The 20,118-nt window shown below is 44.8% G+C and overlaps 1 protein-coding gene across 1 annotated transcript; it reads right to left on the bottom strand.

Annotated features, from left to right (window-relative positions):
- Positions 1-7,369: 7,369 nt before the first annotated feature.
- CCDC201 (coiled-coil domain containing 201) lies at positions 7,370-17,134 on the bottom strand. Its single transcript, XM_070787992.1, has 3 exons — positions 16,378-17,134; positions 10,047-10,520; positions 7,370-9,018 (listed from the first exon to the last, which is right to left on the bottom strand). The coding sequence occupies exons 1-3, from the start codon at positions 16,651-16,653 to the stop codon at positions 8,932-8,934; spliced, it is 837 nt and encodes a 278-aa protein (XP_070644093.1). The 5' UTR covers positions 16,654-17,134; the 3' UTR covers positions 7,370-8,931.
- Positions 17,135-20,118: the final 2,984 nt, after the last annotated feature.

Raw genomic sequence — 20,118 nt, 5'->3', positions numbered from 1 at the left:
TACAGTCTGGAGGCTAGAAGTCTGAGATCAAGGTATCATGGGGTTGATTCCTCCTGGGGCTTGAGGGTGACCCTGTCCCAAGCCTCTTCCGTCTTCTGGTGGCCTCGGGGGTCCTGGGCTTGTGGTCCCATCACTCCAGTCTCTGCCACTGTCTTCATGTGGTCTTCTCCCTAGGTGTCTGTGTCTTCTTTGCTGTCTGCCACTGGAGTAAGGGCCCACCTTAGTGCAGATAATCTCATCTCCAGACCCGTACCTTTATTATATCTGCAAAGACCCTTATTCCAAATAAGATTTTCTATGGACTGAATTATGTGCACCCCAAATTCATATTTTTGAAATCTATCTTCCATTGTGGCTGTGCTTGAAAATGAGGTCTTTATGGAAGTCGTCAAGGTTGAATGAGGATCACAGCAGAGAAAACTTGAGTAGCCCATGGATAATGATGGTGATGATGGTGGTGGTGATGACAGTGGTGATGATGATGGTGGGGAAGGAGGAGGAGGTGGAGATGGAGGAGGAGCACCAGCAGCAACATCAGAAGAGCTCTGAGCACCCATGTGCATTAACCCATTTACCCTCCTCACATCCATGCTCTGGTGTGGTCACATTGGAATCTGCCTTTATGCCTCTGAAGAGACAGTGATTTTTAGGGAAACACAGGTGAGTAGCTTTTTCCTGAGCAGCTGCTGTTTCCCTGGGCTGACATTGCCTGCCCAGCATCCCAGGGGCCCAGAGTAGAGGGATGCCCCAGGCAGGTGTTCACAGATTCCAGCAATGAACCTGTCCCAGCTGGGAGTCCCTGCTGGTGTAGCTGTCAGATAAGCAGTGCTGAGTGGGGGCGGGTCTAGAAGAAATGGGAAGGAATATAGATAGGGGCAAGTGGGAGGGCAGAGGAAGAGATATGACCGAGGGTTTCCAAGGGGCAGGAATGAGGGGATCTGATGACTGGGCAAATGATCCAAGGGGACTGAAAAACCACCACTAACAAAACCAAAGTGTTTATTCCCTTAGCAGACACAGGGTCATGTCCCAACACTAGCACAGGAAAAGCAAAGACAAATGGGTCAGAAAAGAAACAGTCCAAGAGAAAAACAGGCAAACCAACATGACTCAGTGCTCAAGAAAAGCAAACCACATGTTCCCCTTTCACTTATTCGGTGGGTCCAGATCACAGATTTGGGTGGTGTTTGTGCAGAAGGCAGCCCTTCTTCTGGGTCCGGGGGCTGGAATGCTAGACTGGAAGTCAGTCCCCTGAGAAGTTTGAGGACATTAACTGCCACCTCCTGGTTCCCAGTGAGCCCTGGAGAAGTGGGACCCATAGGATCCTCAGTGGGAAACTTTGTAGGAGGGTTTTCCTCTCAGGAGTTTTCTTGGGTCAGGTCTCTGTCCAGTGTGCTGAAAATTTCTGTGCTGTGTGAATGGATCAGGCTTACCCCGCTGTACGCTGTACACTGCATGCCCATGCCTTTTAATATGGAAAACACATTCTCCCTTTTTGGGAAATACTCTTGAATGATTCTATTGATAAGTAACTCCTCTCCGTTTCTCTGTCTTCACTTTCCTAATCTCCTAGTATTTGGATATTGGATAGGCGATGTTCCTCTAATCTTATTTTTCCTCAGTTTGCATTTTTGGACTCTTTATGGAAGAATTCCTCGGTTTCATCTTCTAATGCTGTTATGCAATTAATTCTGTTAAATTTTAAATTTCTGAGGCATCTTTTATCAGCTGGGTATGTCTTTGTGTGGCATCGTATTATTTCATCATTATTCCCTGAAGACAAACTTTAGGTTCTCTGATGTTTTCTTCTGCCTTCATAACCTGTTTCTTGTGCTCTTTATGTACTTCAGTCTCTCTTTGTCATTTGAAATGAGTATTTGCCATCATCTTAAAAGCTCTGCATATATGAGTGGGGTTCATCTCCTGTGGGACAGGCTGGGTGTTAATGGTGTGCCTCAGTGTTTTTCTTTGAGGTGATGCTCCATCTTCTCCTGGGGCTCTGGGCCTGGCTGCATGCATGAACTCTAGGGGGGCACCTAGACCCTCAGTGTCCAGTATGTAAACCACCCCGTACCCAGCACATGCTTCAATAGTTAGAACATCTTAGCCTCCAAAGCTCCCCATGCCTCCCACCTTTCTCAAAGGTCGTCACTATCTTCAAAGTATCACATGACTTGATTAAAAAAATTCAATGTGAGGCTCTGTCTTCTAACCAGGGAATTCAACCCATTTATTTTGTTTATGCTATCTTTGAACTTGAACAATCTTGCTTCTCAATTTCCCTAGTCTTGTTTCATTTCCCTTTTTATTGATTCACTTTATTGTAAGTATTAAGATGTGCATGTGTTCTCAGTTGCTCAGTCATGTCTTACTCTTTGTAACCCCATGGACTGTAGCCCGCCAGGCTCTTCTGTCCATGGAATTCTGCAGGTAAGAATACGGGAGTGGGTTGCCATTTCCTTCTCCAGGGGATCTTCCCGACCCAGGGATCAAACCCACATCTCTTAAGTCTCCTGCATTGGCAGGTGAATTCTTTACCACTGTGCCACCTGGGAAGCCCAGAGTATTAAGACTGCCAGAGGGAAAAGAAAATTTCATTATTCACAGTATTAATTGCTACATTATCCCCCACTCAATAAACAATGCTGAGTGCCAAGATGGCAATGATGTTTTGCCTCTATTCTCATCTCCTCTAAACATTGGAGAATATAATTGGTAAAGTTAACCCAACAGTCAAATGGAAGAATAAAGCAACCGAGAGCCTTTTGCTTGGCTGGAATCTTATTTCCTGTTGCATGTTCTTCCAAGTGATAGATGCCAGTCAGCCTTATTCTGCCCTGCCTTTGAGGATGATTTATAAAAAGTTGAATTATTGATAAGAGGGAGAATGAATGTTTTGGGTGCTCTGATAAACATGAAAACAAAGTAAGAAAAATGGCAAGTGGGAAAAGAAAAAGTATTTTCATTGAAGCAGTAGTGCATTCACTTCTGAATAATTCAGGGTCAAAAGGTAAAAACAAGATGATGTTGTTACTGAAAAATAGATACTTGAACTGTCATCATTGCCCCACCCTAATAACACGCTATTATTAGCTATTATTTTAGTCCTGTGCTTTTTAAAATTTCACAAAAAGATAGCTTTTGGAGATATTACAAGTTTTGCTTCAGATTACCACAGTAAAGTGAATATTACAACAAAGTTGCACAATATTTTTGGCCTCCTAGTTATGTTTTTTGGCACAGAAAAAAGTTATATTTACACTATTCTATAGTCTAGTAAGTATACAAAAGCATTATGTCTAAAAATGCACATACATTAATTAAAAAATACTTTATTGGAACTTCCCTGTTGATCTAGTGGCTAAGACTTCATGCTCCCAACGCAGGGGGCCTGGATTCAATCTCTAGTCAGAGAATTAAGAGTTTGCATTCTGCAACTAAGTTTGTATGCCAAAACTAAAGATTCTGGTGTGCCGCAACTAAGAGCACAGTCAAATAAATAAATATATATTAAAAGAAATAAAAATTAAAAAATATTGCTAAAAAATGCTGTAATTTGAGAATTTAGCAAGTCATAGTAGTAATAAAGATCACTGATCACAGATCACCATAACAAATATACTGAAAAGTTTGATATAATATGAGAATTACCAAAATGAAGTCAGTAAATGTTAGAAAAATGCCTCTGATGGACTTACTCATTGCAGGGTTCCACAAATCTTCAATTTGTAGGAAAGGTGTGATCTGTAAAACGCAATGATGTGGAGCACAATAAAATGACATATGCTTGTATTTCACTTTGATAATTTAGAAAATTTCACTTGTACTCCCCACTTTTCACCAGTTCTTGCATCTCAGACTATCCTGATGGAACAGTATTTCTTTCATCTTTTAGGAGATCATTTACCTCAGGCCTCCGTGATAAATTAACCTTATGTTCATCTGTAAATCTCTTCATCTCCCTTCTCAAAAGGTTAAAAAAAGAAACCTGAAGACACAGCTATCGGTTGACAGTTATTTTCTCTGAAATATCCCATTCAAATTTAGTTTATAGTGAGGGATGACTTCTGTGACTGCTGCTGAGAAATCTTTCAGTCAAATTGCTTTTCCTTTATGCTGTCTTAGGGTTCCCAGAGAAATTAAACCAACTGTGTGTGTGTGTGTGTGTGGTCCAGGGGTTGGGGTTGGTGGGGGGCGGAGAGAGAGGAAGGGAGGGAGGGTAAGAAGGAAGGAGGGGAAGAAAGGAATGTATTTTAAGGAATTGGTTCACAAGGATGTAGAGACTGGCAAGTCCAGATTCTGCAGGGCAGGTCAGCAGGCTGGAAATCCAGGGAAGAGTGGAGGCTGCAGCTTGAGTCTGAAGGCCCTCTGGAGGTAGAATCCTCTCTTCATGGGACCCAAGCCTTTTCTCTTAAGGCTTTCAACTGATTGGATGAGGACCACCCGCATATGGAAGGTCATCTGCTTTACTCAAAAATCGACTGACACAAATGTTAATTTCATCTAAAAAAAAAAAAACCTTCACAGTGACATCTAGATTGATGTTTGACCGAACTACTGGGCACCATATCCCAGCAAAGTTGACACATAAAATTAACCATCACTTATGATGTACAGTTTTTCTCTGATAGAGTCTTTAATTTCAGATAAAATCAACTCATAGGAAAGAGATTTTAAAATCATTCTGAGAAGCACAATATCCCCAAAGTAGAAAAAAGGACATTTACAGACTTTTCAGAGAAAAAATACAGCTGACTAGAAAACATAAGGAAATATGCTCAACAGAACTATACCAGTGAAAGAAATGAAAATAGAAAACAATTTTCCTATCACCTTTCAATTTGGTAAATGTCTTAAAAGATTAAAAAGTATTTATTTGGCTTTGCTGGGTCTCTGTTGTAACACGAGGGATCTTTCACTGCAGTGTATGCAGGCTTACTTGCTCTGTGGCATGTGGTTCTTAGTTCCCTGGTCAGGGATTGAACCCATGGTCTTCTCATTGCAAGGTGGATTCTTAAGCACTGAACCATCAGGGAAATTCCTAGAAGACTTTTTAACACTGGCAAAACCACAGTGAACTCCTGCTTGGGCACTGCTCTTGGGAATTTGTAACTCACTTGGTAACACAAAACAGACCACAAAGTGCTAACATTCTTAAATCCGGTAAAAACTTCTAGGATTCTACCTAACAAAATCAGTAGACATGGGCACAAAGCATTTTGTACCAAAGTTGTCATCACAGTGTTATTTTTAATGATGAAAACTTGGGAACACATTGGTGGACAGAATTCTAAAGCTGCCCCCCACCAAAGACTTCATGCCTTCTAATCTCCAGACCTGTGACTGGGATGAGATATAACCCCCACCTCCAGCTGTGCGATTGCTTATATCACCAGGCACACCAGACCTCATGAAGGCCCTTAAAAGCAGGGAACTTTCTTTTGGCCACTTTGCATGTGGCCTTGGGGATCTAAGAGCAGCACCTGGCCCACAGCAAGCGAGGAAAGAGGACCTTGAGTCCCATGACCACAGGGAACTGGGTTCTGTTCTTGCCCAGGTATTCCAGGTGAGAGCCTGCCTTGATCTCACCTGGAGTGATCCCAGGCAGAGGCCCAACTGAGCCATCAGAACTGAGCTAATAGGTGGATGGAGCTGCTAAATTTGTGGTCATTTGTTGTGAAGTCATAGAAAACTAAAACACAACAGAAAGTAAGGTACTCTAATATACAAACCAAACATTCAGCAATAGGGAAATTGGAACACATGAGGTGGGCATGTTCATACAACAAATGCAGTCTCCACAGAGCAATTTTCTGAACCATGCTTGATGACAAGGGGGAATGCTTGGGGTCTGTGGACATCAAATACACACATTGTGTATAAATAGGATTTTAGGGAAAAACTTATTATTTAAATAAATATTTGAGATAACTGCTCATTTTAAATAGAAACTGCACCAGGAAACAGCATGTATTTCCTTTGCTCATGTATTTTAAAATTGTATTTTCTGCAGGACATATGAGTTTGCAAACAAAACAAGAATTAAGGAAATCCAGTGCTGGTCCAAGTCACACCCATGCTGGCCTCTAAACGACTATGATTAGCGTAATTCCCAGGGGCTATTATCAGAGGTTTGTCATTTTGCCCACAGACAACCATTCATTTCGAGATCTTGTAGCTTCTCATTATGCCACCTGAGTGGCAGCACCCATTGTCCTGAGTGCCTTGGTCTGAGAATATCCCTTCCAGTTCATTCCCAGCATCTCCAGGGCCAGCCCTTCTTGAGGACACAGCTGACTGCTGGAGGTCAGAGGGACTCCACTCTGACCGCACCTTACTGCCCTCGGGCAGCAGACTGGCCAGCACTGGCTTGTGTGAAGAAGGAACTTCTTCAGTCTGCTTCCCACCAGCGCCCTCCTGTGGACGGAACATGCTCACACTCTGTTTTATTTGTGAAAGTCACAAGAACTGCACTTTAAACATTTTAAGGAGTGGGCCTACAGATACTTACATATATTCCAATTGTATAAATATAAGAATTTTTTTTTTGTCAAACTGCATGACATGTGGGATCTTAGTTCCCCAACCAGGGATCAAACCAGTGCCCCCTGCACCGGGAGCTCAGATCTTAACCACTGGACCACCAAGGAAGTCCCTGGCTTAAAAAAAAACTTTTTTTAATCTAGTTTTTGGCCACACTGTGTAGCATGTGAGATCTTAGTTCTTCGACTGGGAATCAAACTCACTCCCCCTGCATCTGGACCACCAGGGAAGTCAAGAATCTGTTTTCTTAATACTTGAGAGTGTGGACTAAGAATGTCACCTGCCATTTCAGTAAACAAATGATTTTGTTAGCTAAGGTGCAGATCAAAGGAATGACTTCAACGAGTCCAGACTCTTGCATCTCTCATACGTAGAAAAGCACTAAAAGCTTTGAGATGTCTGTTTCTTTAATTAGCAGTAATCTTATGTTCGACCACGCTTCCCCCTTGCCACCCCTAGACTCAAATATATTCTGGCTCCTCCTTTACCTCTTCGAAACAGTCTCTCCGAGTGACTGGAGAGGCTGTATAGTGGGCTTAAGCTCTCAGTAAATCTGCAGAATAAAACAATTGTCAACTTTTAGGTTGTGCTTTTTTTCAGTCAATAAGAGAAAACTCAATGTAAAATATCTAGGAATTTATCTCATGGGTAAAACTTTCTCCCGAGTACCTGTAATTCCCAATCTTTCAAAAACAAGTTTTCCCACAGCCCCTGCATTATTTTTCCTTCCTTCCTGGACTCATTCTCAATAGGAATTTTTCAAAGGATGAAGAGAGATAAAAGTCATTTGGTTACACATCAGAATCACTTTGCATCAGACACAGGCTTTGGAAACAGTTCTCATGAAAACAATTTATTTTTAATAATAAAGGTGGGCAGAATTACATTGCAGTGTTTATCTCCATGTTATTTGATTAAAGTCAGTTTTTCTGCTTCTTACATTTTTACAAAAGTATAAACTTATTTCTATAATCTGATAATTGCTATAAAAAAGGAAAAAGTGAACACATCGAATAGCCATATAAAGGAAGAACTAGCTCACAAAACTTAAATGTTTAAATGCACTACACAGGAAGTAAGTTCTTACCACATATAAATGAACACCCACAAATCACATTTGAAGTAACTATTTCATCCTTGCAGCCCCCAACTGCATCTAATACTTTATGAGGAATTACATCATTCCTTCTTTATTCAAAAACCTCTGCATAAAACGGAGGCTTCTCCAGGAATCAATGTCCTGAGCTGGAATGCCCTCCACCCACCCAGCAGCTCCAGAGTAAGCCTTTCCTCTTTCTCTTAGGCCATCCTTGACCGTGCCTGCCCTTGGAACCTGCCATGTCCTGTCTCCTGTCATGTCCGGCCAGCCTGAGACTCTGTTTAGGGTGCCCTGTTGGAGTCTGCTCTAGCAATAGGCTTTATCTGTGTCCCTGAGAAGAGCCAGGTCTCCTAGGACTGGCCTGGAGGAGGGGCTGTGTGGAGGTGTGCAGGATGGTACTGAAAACATAAGCAATCTTTGTTTTTTAGAAGGCAGAAAATAAACATTTTTTTAAGGTAAAGTGGGGCGTGAAAGCATTTGCAAAAATAAAACTAGCTCTATGTTGGTAACCACAATGTGTCCACTAACAGACAAGTCTCAGAGACATCTGGACCTGGGAGGCTAATGCGAGGTTTGTGTTGATCGAAGTGCCCCGGGCACCCTGCTTCGTTTTCCTTATAGCATGAGGGTCATAGATACCTCCAGCCCTTTGGTGGGATCCTTATCCTAAGCAATGAGGCAGAGAGCTCAGCTCTAGAAAAGGACAGGAGAAGGCCTCTGCTACTAGAGGGGGTTAAATTCCTCTCCCAACAACACTAAACAAACCAGTGCCCGCAAACTGTCAGAATATCTTCCAAATGAGAGCCACTGCTCTGGTCTTTCCTGGAATGGTGTTCAAAGCCTGCTAGGTGTGAAGGCTTGTCCACCGAAGCCGGGTGGGTTGCTAGGCAGCCCACCTTAAACTTGGTCCTGTTCCCTACACTGTTCCCTACACTCACCTGGCTGTGCTGGGGAAGGAGGCAGGGTGGGTGGGAAGAAGACGTATCTCATCTCCGGGTACTCCAGGGTGGCCCTGGGGCATCCATCTCCCCTGTCCACACCTGCCCACCGCCCCCTACATCCCTTCATCTCTGCTGGGGATGAAGACCCCATGTTTGGAATCTGAGTAACAAGATCATCAGCCAGTTCCTCCCACCCCATCCAGAGGCACAATGGAGAGCAAGGTCAGACCCAGGGCAAGTTCTGAGGAAGGTCTACAGACATACAGATGGTTGGACGGACAGATGAGTAAGTCAGGCCATGGCAGGAGCTTCTGAGCACAGCTGCGTCCTGGGCCCAGGGCTGAGCACTCAGTCGTCCTCGATGGTGAGTTCGTGCTGGGTGGCCTCTTCGATGTTCTGAAGCAGGTGGATTTCCCACTGCCTCACTCGCTCTGTCTGTTAACAGAAAGGCATCTCTGAGGTCCACCTTGTAAGAACACTGATCTTTGCCAGAGACAAGCTGGGTAGGAAAAGCAGGTGCCCATCCAGGACTGCAAGGCCCTCACATAGGCCTGCTCTTGGGCACCATGCAGGACTGACAAGTGAAAGCCAGCCTGGCCAGCCTTTGCATGCCAGGCACTATGACCTCATGATGGAGCCAGTCAGACCCCAGGGGACTGAGCCCAGTGTGAGGACAAGCAGGTACGTGAGAGAATGGAGGGAGCTAGGACCCCAGGATCTGACAAGGGCAGAGAGGGGTTGCAGGGGAGGAGACAGGAACAAGGAGGGATCCGCCAGGCATGGGCAGAGAGTGTGAGGGCTGGGGTGGGCACTTGCAAATGAGTGTGTGAGGCTGTCTAGACAGGCCATTTTCCTGCTATGTCTTCTAGGGGCTCTTCTAGGGCAGCTGAGGGCAGGTAAAGGAGGAAGGGCCCCTAGGACAGTGGGATGGGGGTGGGATGACTCAGGCTGCTGAACAAGGTAGAGAAGACGGGGGTGGGATGACTCAGGCTGCTGAACAAGGTACAGGCACGTAGAAACACAGTGGGCAAAGTTCAGATGGCTTAGCCTGATCTGGTAGTGTGTGGTGTGAGGGCTGGATCTCAGAGGACAAGTCACAGCTCAGAGGAGGACAGAGAGAGCGGCTTTCCAGGGACTCCACTCCATCCCCCCAGCTCCAGGACAGGCTGATAGGTGTGCTATGGAGTTCAAGGAGTACATGGGAACTGTGGGAGGTACAAGTGAAAGTCCTTCTTGTGGGGTCACGGGGACCCCTCAGAGTCGGGGAAGGGTGGGTACAGGCAGGGCCCTGGGCTGGATGGTCTCCTTCAGTCCTGGTGACCTCATGATGCCCAGGACATGACCCATCAGTGAGGAAAGAGCAGCATTTACTCTCTCAACTGTCACCAGGCTGCCTTCCATGGGGGGCCTTGGGCAGGGACTCCAAGCTCTGGGGGATGGGCTGGGGTCGGGTTGCGTCCTACCACAGCAGCCAGCCTCTTTAGGTCCCGAGGCCTCCTCCTGGTGGTGTCTGGGATCCCGGGCAATCCCAAGTTTGGTGGCGATCTCCTTGCTGGTGGGGACTTGCCCTGCTGCTGCTGCTGGGTGACTGAGGCTGGCACGGGCGGGTCTTCCTCAAAAGCAAAGGGGTCTGAGTTGGATCCAAGCTGCTCACTGGACACTTCAGAGGCCTTGATGGTAGAAAGCCGCCTCTTTCTGAAGGAGGCCATGAGGCTGACCCCTCCTGGGGATGACAGGAGGTCCCAGGAGGAGCGTGCAGGTCGTGGGGACCTGCCTGCAGGGCCCCTTTCCTGGTGGCTGGGGACATCACCCTGTAACCCTGAGTGCCAGCTGAGGGCAGCTCCAGCTGGGGTGCTGTGCTTCAGGGCCCACCTCAGGGATGACCGTCTGGTCACGGAAGAAAGGCTCTCATCCTCAGGGGAGCTCAACCCAGAAGCCTGTCAAAACAAAACACAGAGGTCAGCGTCCCAGAAGGTCAGTCACAGCCAGGGCGAGCCTTGGGCTGGACACCAAGCCTCCGGGGAACTTTCCTGAGGTGTGACCACTATGAGGCAGGCCCTCCAGTTCTTCCCCAGTGAGGGGAGCCTCCAGCACTAAGCTGAAGCCCGGCCTAGGACAAGACCACCCTCATACTCTGTCTGCCTTTTTACTAGTTCTCTCTCTTTTTTTGGTTAAAATGTTAAGCATCCATCAAAAAGATTTTTCTTTTTTTAAGGATAGACTGAAAAACAGATGACTTTTAGATAATGTTTCTTTAAGAAAAAAAGTTTGAAATGTCAATGAAATCATCTTAACCTTGAAACTCAGTATGAAAAAGCAAAATTGCAGGGTTTTTTTGTATGTAAATGCAATCACATTGGGTGGGCATGGGTGCTTAGAGTGGGGTAGGATGTTTTCTCAAAAATCTTGATAATATCCCTATCCCAAACATATTGATAGGTGGTAGTGATTTCATCATGGCCACTTTTCTTCTTCCAAAATAAACCCTTGATTAAACCATCAGAGGTGCTGAAAGTACAGTCTAGAGAGGGTTTCCTATGGAAACATTTAATTCATGGAGTGTGTTGGAACTTTCAAAATCGAGGTGGGTGTAATCATCACCCAGGAACTGAGGGGAAGTCCAGTTCAGGTGGGGTGAGTGACTGGAAGCAGGTAAGCAGCAGGGCTGAGTTGTGGACCAGAGCTGGTGATGCCCACATTCGGGGATGCCTGGTTACACCCATCAAGATGCCTCAAGCTGGGCCAGAAAGCAGGGAGAAAGTGCTCCCTCCGCTTGGGAGGATGAGCTAATCGCAATCACTTACACACGGTCTACTGTGCAGCACTTGGGGTCCTTTTGAACACTGTTTCATTTAGCAAAAACCCTTGGAAATAGATTGCTGTAACTCTAACTAGGGCTTCCCAGGTGGTTCTGTGGCAAAGAATCTGCCTGCCAAGTAGGAGACCTGGGTTTCATCACTGGGTCAGGAAGATTCCGTGGAGAAGGAAGTGGCAATAAACTCCAGTATTCTTGCCTGGAGAATCCCGTGGACAGAGGAGCCTGGCGGGCTCAGTCCATGGGGATAACAAAGAGTCAGTCATGACTTAAGTCACTAAGCAGCAGCCGCAACTCTTATTGACCTGAAAGATAGGATTTACTCCAGAGAATCGAGTTGGCATCAGAAATTGCCAAACTGTCTTCCATCCCACTGGCAGCACAAGAGGATTCTGGTTCCTGCATATCCTCACCAACATTTGGTATTGTCTGTTTTTAATTTTTTTTTTTAAATTTCAGTATTTCTAATATATGAGTAGTGGTATCTAATTTGCATAGTAGTCTTCATTTGAATTTCTATAATGTCCAATGATGGTAAATAAATGAAACGATGTTCACTATCTATCTTGTTTGGTGGAGTAAAGTTCAAACAGCTGCCACATCTAGAATAAACTCACCTATTCAATGACTCTCAGATTGGATTAGAACACAAATCCAACTTCGAACTGTATACAGTAGGATGCACTAAAGATCAGAAGCTCAAGAAAGTTTCGAAGTAGGATCAAACAATGGAGGGACTTCACTATATCAGAAAAGGCCGAATTCATAGCAGAATACATTAATATATCAAGACCACAAAAGTACAGTGTAATAAAAAATAAAAGTGAAAAATTTTCTATTATAATTATCTTTGCACCAGATAGTATAGCATCAACATTCATAGAACAAAATTCGAGAAATAAGGAGAAACAGAAATGAAGTAGTGATAATTCACTTTTCTTTTTTTAGCCCCTGCTAGATTAAGGAGACGGAGAAGGCAATGGCACCCCACTCTAGTCCTCTTGCCTGGAAAATCCCATGGACAGAGGAGCCTGGTAGGCTGCAGTCCATGGGGTTGCTAAGAGTCAGACATGACTGAGCGACTTCACTTTCACTTTTCACTTCATGCATTGGAGAAGGAAATGGCAACCCACTCCAGTGTTTTTGCCTGGAGAATCCCAGGGATGGGGGAGCCTGGTGGGCTGCCATCTCTGGGGTCGCATAGAGTCGGACACGACTGAAGCGACTTAGCAGCAGCAGCAGCAGATCAAGGAGAAAAAGAAATGATCTAAACGCCTTGGAAGATAATCAGCACCTGTGAAAGGAGACTAAGTCTTCTACTTCAAACAGGGACCAAGATCTCAGAATAAAGACGTGGGGTGAGGAGGAAAACTGGGACTTTCACAAAAGAGAAACTTCAAGGAGAGATATTTTTTATTAAAAAGAGCTACCTTTAACTAACCCATTTATGAAAGTGAAAAAAGAACCAGTAATTCAATTCTGGAAATTTGAATACAATTATATTGTAACATATTGAAAGTTTACAGATAAAATGATTTAGTATTGCTTTCAAATATTTATACACAGAGCTTACAGATAAAAAAAAAGTACTATTTTACATAAATAATCTCCTAGTCATACACATGAGAAATGGGAAAAAACTGGGATTTCAAAGGAGTAGGGAAGAGAGATCTTTTTCTCATTACATGTTGTTTGGCCTGGTTGGCCATTTGGAAAAAAAAAAAAAAAAAAAGGTAAAATCATGCCCCTACCTCATGCCTTACATAAAATAAATTACAAGGAATTGAATATTATACTCTTTAAAAATTCATAGATTATTAGAAAAAAAACAATAATTTAAAAAAAATCTAAAACAAAGTTGGATTCTTATTCACATCATTCATCATGATAAATTCCAAATGGATATAAGATTTAAATATAAAAAAACAAAGCTATAAAAGTATTGGAAGGAAATGGTGAATTTCTCTGTAAATTTGTCAGAAGTAAGGTTTTCTAACTATCTCATAATACAGAAGCCATAAAAAAGAAAAAATTAAACTAAATATAATTTTTAAAAAGATGATATACTAAGTAGGATAGGTAAACCACACATTTCAGAAGAGATAAATAAGGGCTTAATCTTTCTAATACCTAGGAGAAAGCTGACAAACTAAAGGATAAATATGCTAGGACCTTTAACAGTGTTTTATATACAGTGTTTTAAATATACTGACAAGGAAAGATCTCTTTGTTTTAGGTAGAATTCTTTTGTACAAACTGAGGAAAAAAGAATCTAAAGAAAGTTCTAGAAGAGGCTAAAAACATGATGTTTACTTAAGGTATAAACATAAAGGTGGACAGAGGGTGATGGGAGTCACTGTGTACTTGTCTATGTTTTTTTTATTTTGAAACCAGGGGCATGTGTTACCTATTTACAAATGAAAAAGGAAAAAGAAGCCCCTACTTGTCTGGTGAGGAGACACAGAAACTCAAGAAATCCCAAGAAAATCCCTGGTTTGGGTGGGGGGGGGGGGGCGGTGTGCAGTGATCGAGGGCTCCTTAGTCAGCTGGTGCCACTGGAGCCAAAATACAGGTTATGAAGGTCAGGTTTTGAACTTCACCTGGGGCCTGTTACCTAATTCTGCAGCCCTGCTTTCCATTTTGCATCTGGGACAAGGCAACGCCTGGGTTCCCCTCTGTCTCCCATCGATTCCCTTGGCCTCCAGGCTTTCCCCAGAGAGGTGGAGTCGCTTGGTCATGTTCGACTCTTTGCAGCCCTGTGGACTGTAGCCCGCCAGGCTCCTCCGTCCATGAAAATTTCCAGGCAAGAATACTGGAGTGGGTTGTCATTTCCTTCTCCAGGGGAACTTCCCAACCCAGGGATGGAACCCACATCTTTTACCTCTCCTGCATTGGCAGGTGGATTCTTCACCACTAGCGAGCCACCTGGACCCCCCCGCAGGAGTGGGGAGGGGGCAGCAGAAGGGGCTGTGTGGCTGAACAGGGGAATCCCCTCTGATGTCTCTGGGATGGCGCCCTGGGTGTGGTACCCAGGCAAGTCGGGGTTCTGAGCACAGGTCGCTGGCGGGGGGAGAAAAGCGGACAGGGGTCTCTGGACCAGGGAAGTCGTGTAGCGCCTCGGACAAGGAGCAGGAGGCCCCTTGATATTATTAGCTCAGGGCCTGTCTGACTAACCTGGAGCTCAGGCAGGACTCTGCGGCTGTTTCCAGCGCGGCAGGAGCCGGGGATTTCTATCTCGGCCCCCTGAAGCATCCCTCCACTCCCCCATCCCCAGCCCCATCCTGTCCCTGCCTACCTGCCCCTGGACACATTCGGAAGCCTCCCTCCCCACTGCCCCACCTTGACCCTACCTCCCGGCACCCGCCTCCCCCGCCCCTTTCCAGTCCTCACTCCAAACTGGTCCACATCATGCTCTGGCCTACCTTCGCCCCATGCTCCATCCTGCCTCCCAGCGGGGACCAGATGCCGGCAGCGCTCTCCGAGAGCCCCTGCGCCCTGAAGTACCTGCGGTGTCGGTGCTGCAGGCCCACGCAGGTGTGCAGGAGCCCACCTGTGCGCAGTCTTCCGTTGATGACTGCGCAGGCGCAGGGCAGCTGGGGCGGAGGGGGAGGGGGGGAGCGGGGGAGGAGTGGAGGCCGGGCACCGAGCCTTGAGGGTCTTCACCTGGCTCACTGCCTTTGTGTCCCTGGGTTGTGAGTACTAACTCAGGGAGTCAGGGCCCATGGGTGCCTGGGGACGGCCTCCAACAATGGGCCAAGCATAGCACTCTCACCACGTGCCAAATGGTTTATCAACATCCTCAAAGGAGTGGAGATCATCATTCCAACTTAGTCCCCTAAGGCGCTGAGACCAAGGACATGGCAACCCTCTTGCCCTTGCTACTAATCTTCTATTTTTAAAAAGTGTTATCCATCTGAGCTTTGCCCGTAAGTCACTGTGTGATTTTGGGTGGATGGATGTCGTCACTGTTTTTTCCTTTGTCTATAAATTTAGGCAATGTCTGAGGTCATAGTTTTCCTAACGTTCTGAGATCTTTGAATCCTGGAGGCACCCTAGAGTACTGAAGGCGATTGTCAGAGACGAGGCTTCTCCAGGGAACCCTTCCCCACACGTTAGCAGAGACCATCACAACTGAGAAAGCGCTTCAGATTCAAGTGCTGCTGGGCAGTGGAAGGGAGCCCTCTTCACCATGCTGCTGGGGCTCTTAGTGGACACAGCCCTTCTGGAGGGCAGGTCAGCTAGGTGCAAGGCTTGAGAGCGTGCTCAGCCTTTGACAGAGCAGTTCCATTTACAGGAGCACGCATGCCCGTGTCCTCAGTTGCTCAGTCGTGTCCGACTCTTTGCAACCCTATGGACTGTAGCCCGCCAGGCTCAGTTCTCCAGGCAAGAATACTGGAGTGGGTTGCCACTCCTCCTCCAGGAGATCTTCCTGACCCAGGGATCGAACCTGAGTCATCTTCATTGCAGGCGGATTCTTTACCGTTGAGCCACAGGGGAAGGCCCTTATAGGAGCACCAGGAAGCAATCAGACCAAGTAGTCACTCATTTTGTGTTATATCTGTGGAGTGCTGTCTTTAAGAACCCCGACAGAAGTGCACACACATCCAAGGACAAGGAATGCTCTGCAGCCAGCAATCTGTGTTTCAACATATGTGCGTCCACGTGCATGTATGTACACACACATATGCTGTGGATGTAAATACACACTGTAGACAAAATGTTCGTAATATATTAAATGAAAAAATGCTGTAGAACAGATAGTACGACATGATCCCATTTTAAAATTACACAGTACATGCCATACACACACACACAGACACAAACACACACACCCAAAAAGAGATTCGTGGAGATGGGAACATTGGTAACATCTAGGTGTCAGCATAATAGGTAAATTTTAATATCATTTAAATCCATTTTATATTTTTCTAAAAAGAACATGTAAATTAGTAAACAATAATTAAAAAAATAAAGCTCACCTGGTACAGTGGATCATTTTCCAGATGGGGAAACTGAGGGCTGCAGAGGGGAAGGGTTTGCCCAAAGTCCTGGACGAATAAGGTGGGGGCTTCCTGGACACCACCCCAGTGTCCTGAGGTCTGGGTCAATGTTTTGCTGCTGCATCGGTACACCCCTACGGTCCTCCTGACCTCATGGCACTTAGGCACACTGCTTTGAGCATAATGTAAGCCTCTTTTGTTTGTGTTTGTGAATAAAAACATTGTGAAATCTGCAGTGTGTGTCCAGAGTCGCATTAGTCTAGCACACAGGGTCACCTGTGAGCAGTGCCTTTCACTATGACATGGGGCAGCCCTCTGGGGAGAAACATGGGGGTGTGGGCATGTGCAAAGGCCCCACAGGGGCTCCAAGCCTGGCCCATGGCAGCAGCTGACCCGCGGTCTCCAAGCTCCTCATCTTTGCCCACAGCCCAGTACATTCCTTGTGTTGACCCTCGGAGGTTCAGTAGCCCAGAACCCGGATTCCCCTCACTGTGCAGGCGAGGACCTGGAGAGGCTAAACTCGAGTGTGATTCAAGTACAAGTTTCAGGCACGCACATGCCTGCTAGTCTGCCACACAGAAACCTGCATTATAGGTACAAATACTGCTCTTGGTGTAGAAGGGCTGGTTCAGAGCTTGGGTCTGGGCATTTTGAAGGTGTGGGCCCAGGATGAGAGTCACGCCACGGTGTGTTCTGGTCATGTGTAGGAAAGCCTCAGTACAGCGCTTGGCGTGTGGTAAGTCCTCAGCGATGGGCATGAGTCAGTGTGACTCTTGCCCATGCTGTTACGATTGTCATCCTCCATTGGTGGTTTCCATTCGCACCTCACATTGCTGCCTCTTCTGAACTCCAGCACGATGAATTATCTCTTGTTTCTGTATTGTATAATATGTATTTTTATTTTCTGCATCAGATGATGTTTTGGCATCTTAGAAACTTTCTGGCTGGGGAGATATTGGCTCTCCTTAGGTAGAAAAGGGCTCATCCAGGAGCATGTTTTTGATATAAGAACCAATCAGTCCAGAGCCAGGCCTATTCTATCTAGGCTGTGCTTCCCTGTAAGCAAAATTCTTCTGTGTTAGTCACCCCAGGGCTAGATACCAGACAACCAGAGGCCACCCCTATGCCTTAAAGCCACTAGCATTATCCAAACTAGCCAGTCCTAAGCTGTTCACCCTGCTCTGCCCTGCCTTTCCCATGGAGACCTCAGGAAAGGCCATGGCTTTGATCTCTCCCTTGCTCTTGTTCTCTATCTCTTGGCCACTCTGGTGCTTCTCCTGTGGCTCTGCATGGCATACTGGACCTCCTGTGTCCAGGACCTGGGAGCGAAATACATATTTTATTTATTCAGATCTACTCCTGTGGTCCATCAATTTTAAAATTCCATACCCAAAACATAACATCTTAGTACTGTTTCTACACAACCAATATGCTCAGGGTTGCCTTTGACTCCAGGTTACAAATAAGAGGCTAATAGTTGGTACCACTTTACAATAATAGGAGGAGAATAACATCCATAAAGTTAATAAATAAGTACAAATATTGCTTTAATATAATTCAAATTTTCAAAGAGAAAATGCCAGAATTTTCTTCAAAACAGAAAGCACCAGGCCCACATAGAATCCTACTGAACATTTAAGGAAGAAGTTATACCAATTCTCTATAATAATCTTGCAGAATATTGAAGCAGAGGGAATAATTCCTAGTCCATTGTATGAGACCAGCATTACCATTACACCAAAAATGGATGAAGACATTACAATAAAAGAAGACTACAGACCAATGTCTCTCATTAACATAGAAACAAAAATTCTCAACAAAATATTAGAAAGTTGAATCCAATAGTGTACTAAAAAGAATCACATGACTTGACCAAATAGGATTTATCCCAGGTTTACAGGCTGGATCAACACTAAAATTATGGAGAAGGAAATGGCAACCCACTCCAGTATTCTTGTCTGGAAAAGTCCATGGACAGAGGAGCCTGGCAGGCTGCAGTCCATGGGGTTACATGACTGAGCATGTGTGTGTGCATGAGGGTGGAGGGTCACGGGTTGGTAGCAATAAACTGGTAGAACTAAAAAAAAAAAAAAAAAAACACTAAAATTAATGTACTCTATCACATAATAGGCTAAGGAAGTACCACACAATAATACCAATAGACACAGAAAAAGCATTTGACAAATTCAACACCAATTCATGATAAAAACTCAGTAGACTAAAAATAGAAGGGAACTTTCTCAACTTGTTGATGATTATCTACAAGAAAACTACAGCTAAGTCATGCTTAATAGTGAGAAGCTCAAAGCTTTCTCAATAGCAGTAGGCACAGGAAAGGATGACCTCTTTCACCATTACACGACAACATTGTACTCGAAGTCCTAGGCAATGCAGTAAGACAGGAGAAGGAAATAAAAGCATACAGATTGGGGAGGAAGAATTCAAATTGGGTTTATTTGCAGACTGACATGGCCGTCTAGGAAAAAAAGAAATCTGGAAGAATCAGCAAAAAGATTCCTGCAACTAATTAGTCATTTTAGCAAGGTTGTATACAGGTTAATATACAAAAGTTGTATACAGGTTAATATACAAAAGTATACAGGTTAACATACAAAAGTCAGTCCCTTTTGAAAATAACAGCATTAAATTAATGGAATTTGAAATTAAAAACAACACCCATTAACATTAGCATTCCCCCAAAATGAAATACTTGTGTATAAATCTAACAAGATATGTATGAGATCTATATGAGGAAAACTGAAAGACTAGGGATTTCTTCAAGAAAATCAAAGATACCAAAGGAATATTTCATGCAAAGATGACCTCGATAAAGGACAGAAATGGTATGGACCTAACAGAAGCAGAAGATATTAAGAAGAGATGGCAAGAATACACAGAAGAACTGTACAAAAAAGATCTTCACGACCCAGATAATCACGATGGTGTGATCACTGACCTAGAGCCAGACATCCTGGAATGTGAAGTCAAGTGGGCCTTAGAAAGCATCACTACGAACAAAGCTAGTGGAGGTGATGGAATTCCAGTTGAGCTATTCCAAATCCTGAAAAATGATGCTGTGAAAGTGCTGCACTCAATATGCCAGCGAATTTGGAAAACTCAGCAGTGGCCACAGGACTGGAAAAGGTCAGTTTTCATTCCAATCCCAAAGAAAGGCAATGCCAAAGAATGCTCAAACTACCGCACAATTGCACTCATCTCACATGCTAGTAAAGTAATGCTCAAAATTCTCCAAGCCAGGCTTCAGCAATATGTGAACCGTGAACTTCCTGACGTTCAAGCTGGTTTTAGAAAAGGAAGAGGAACCAGAGACCAAATTGCCAACATCCGCTGGATCATAGAAAAAGCAAGAGAGTTCCAGAAAAACATCTATTTCTGCTTTATTGACTATGCCAAAGCCTTTGACTGTGTGGATCACAATAAACTGTGGAAAATTCTGAAAGAGATGGGAATACCAGACCACCTGACCTGCCTCTTGAGAAATTTGTATGCAGGTCAGGAAGCAACAGTTAGAACTAGACATGGAACAACAGACTGGTTCCAAATAGGAAAAGGAGTTCGTCAAGGCTGTATATTGTCACCCTGCTTATTTAACCTATATGCAGAGTACATCATGAGAAATGCTGGACTGGAAGAAACACAAGCTGGAATCAAGATTGCCGGGAGAAATATCCATAACCTCAGATATGCAGATGACACCAC

The sequence above is a fragment of the Bos indicus genome, chromosome 4, assembly GCF_029378745.1.
Source record: "Bos indicus isolate NIAB-ARS_2022 breed Sahiwal x Tharparkar chromosome 4, NIAB-ARS_B.indTharparkar_mat_pri_1.0, whole genome shotgun sequence".
NCBI lineage: Eukaryota > Metazoa > Chordata > Mammalia > Artiodactyla > Bovidae > Bos > Bos indicus.
Note: the sequence above shows the minus strand (reverse complement) of the source record. Positions and strands in the feature narration are given on the sequence as shown.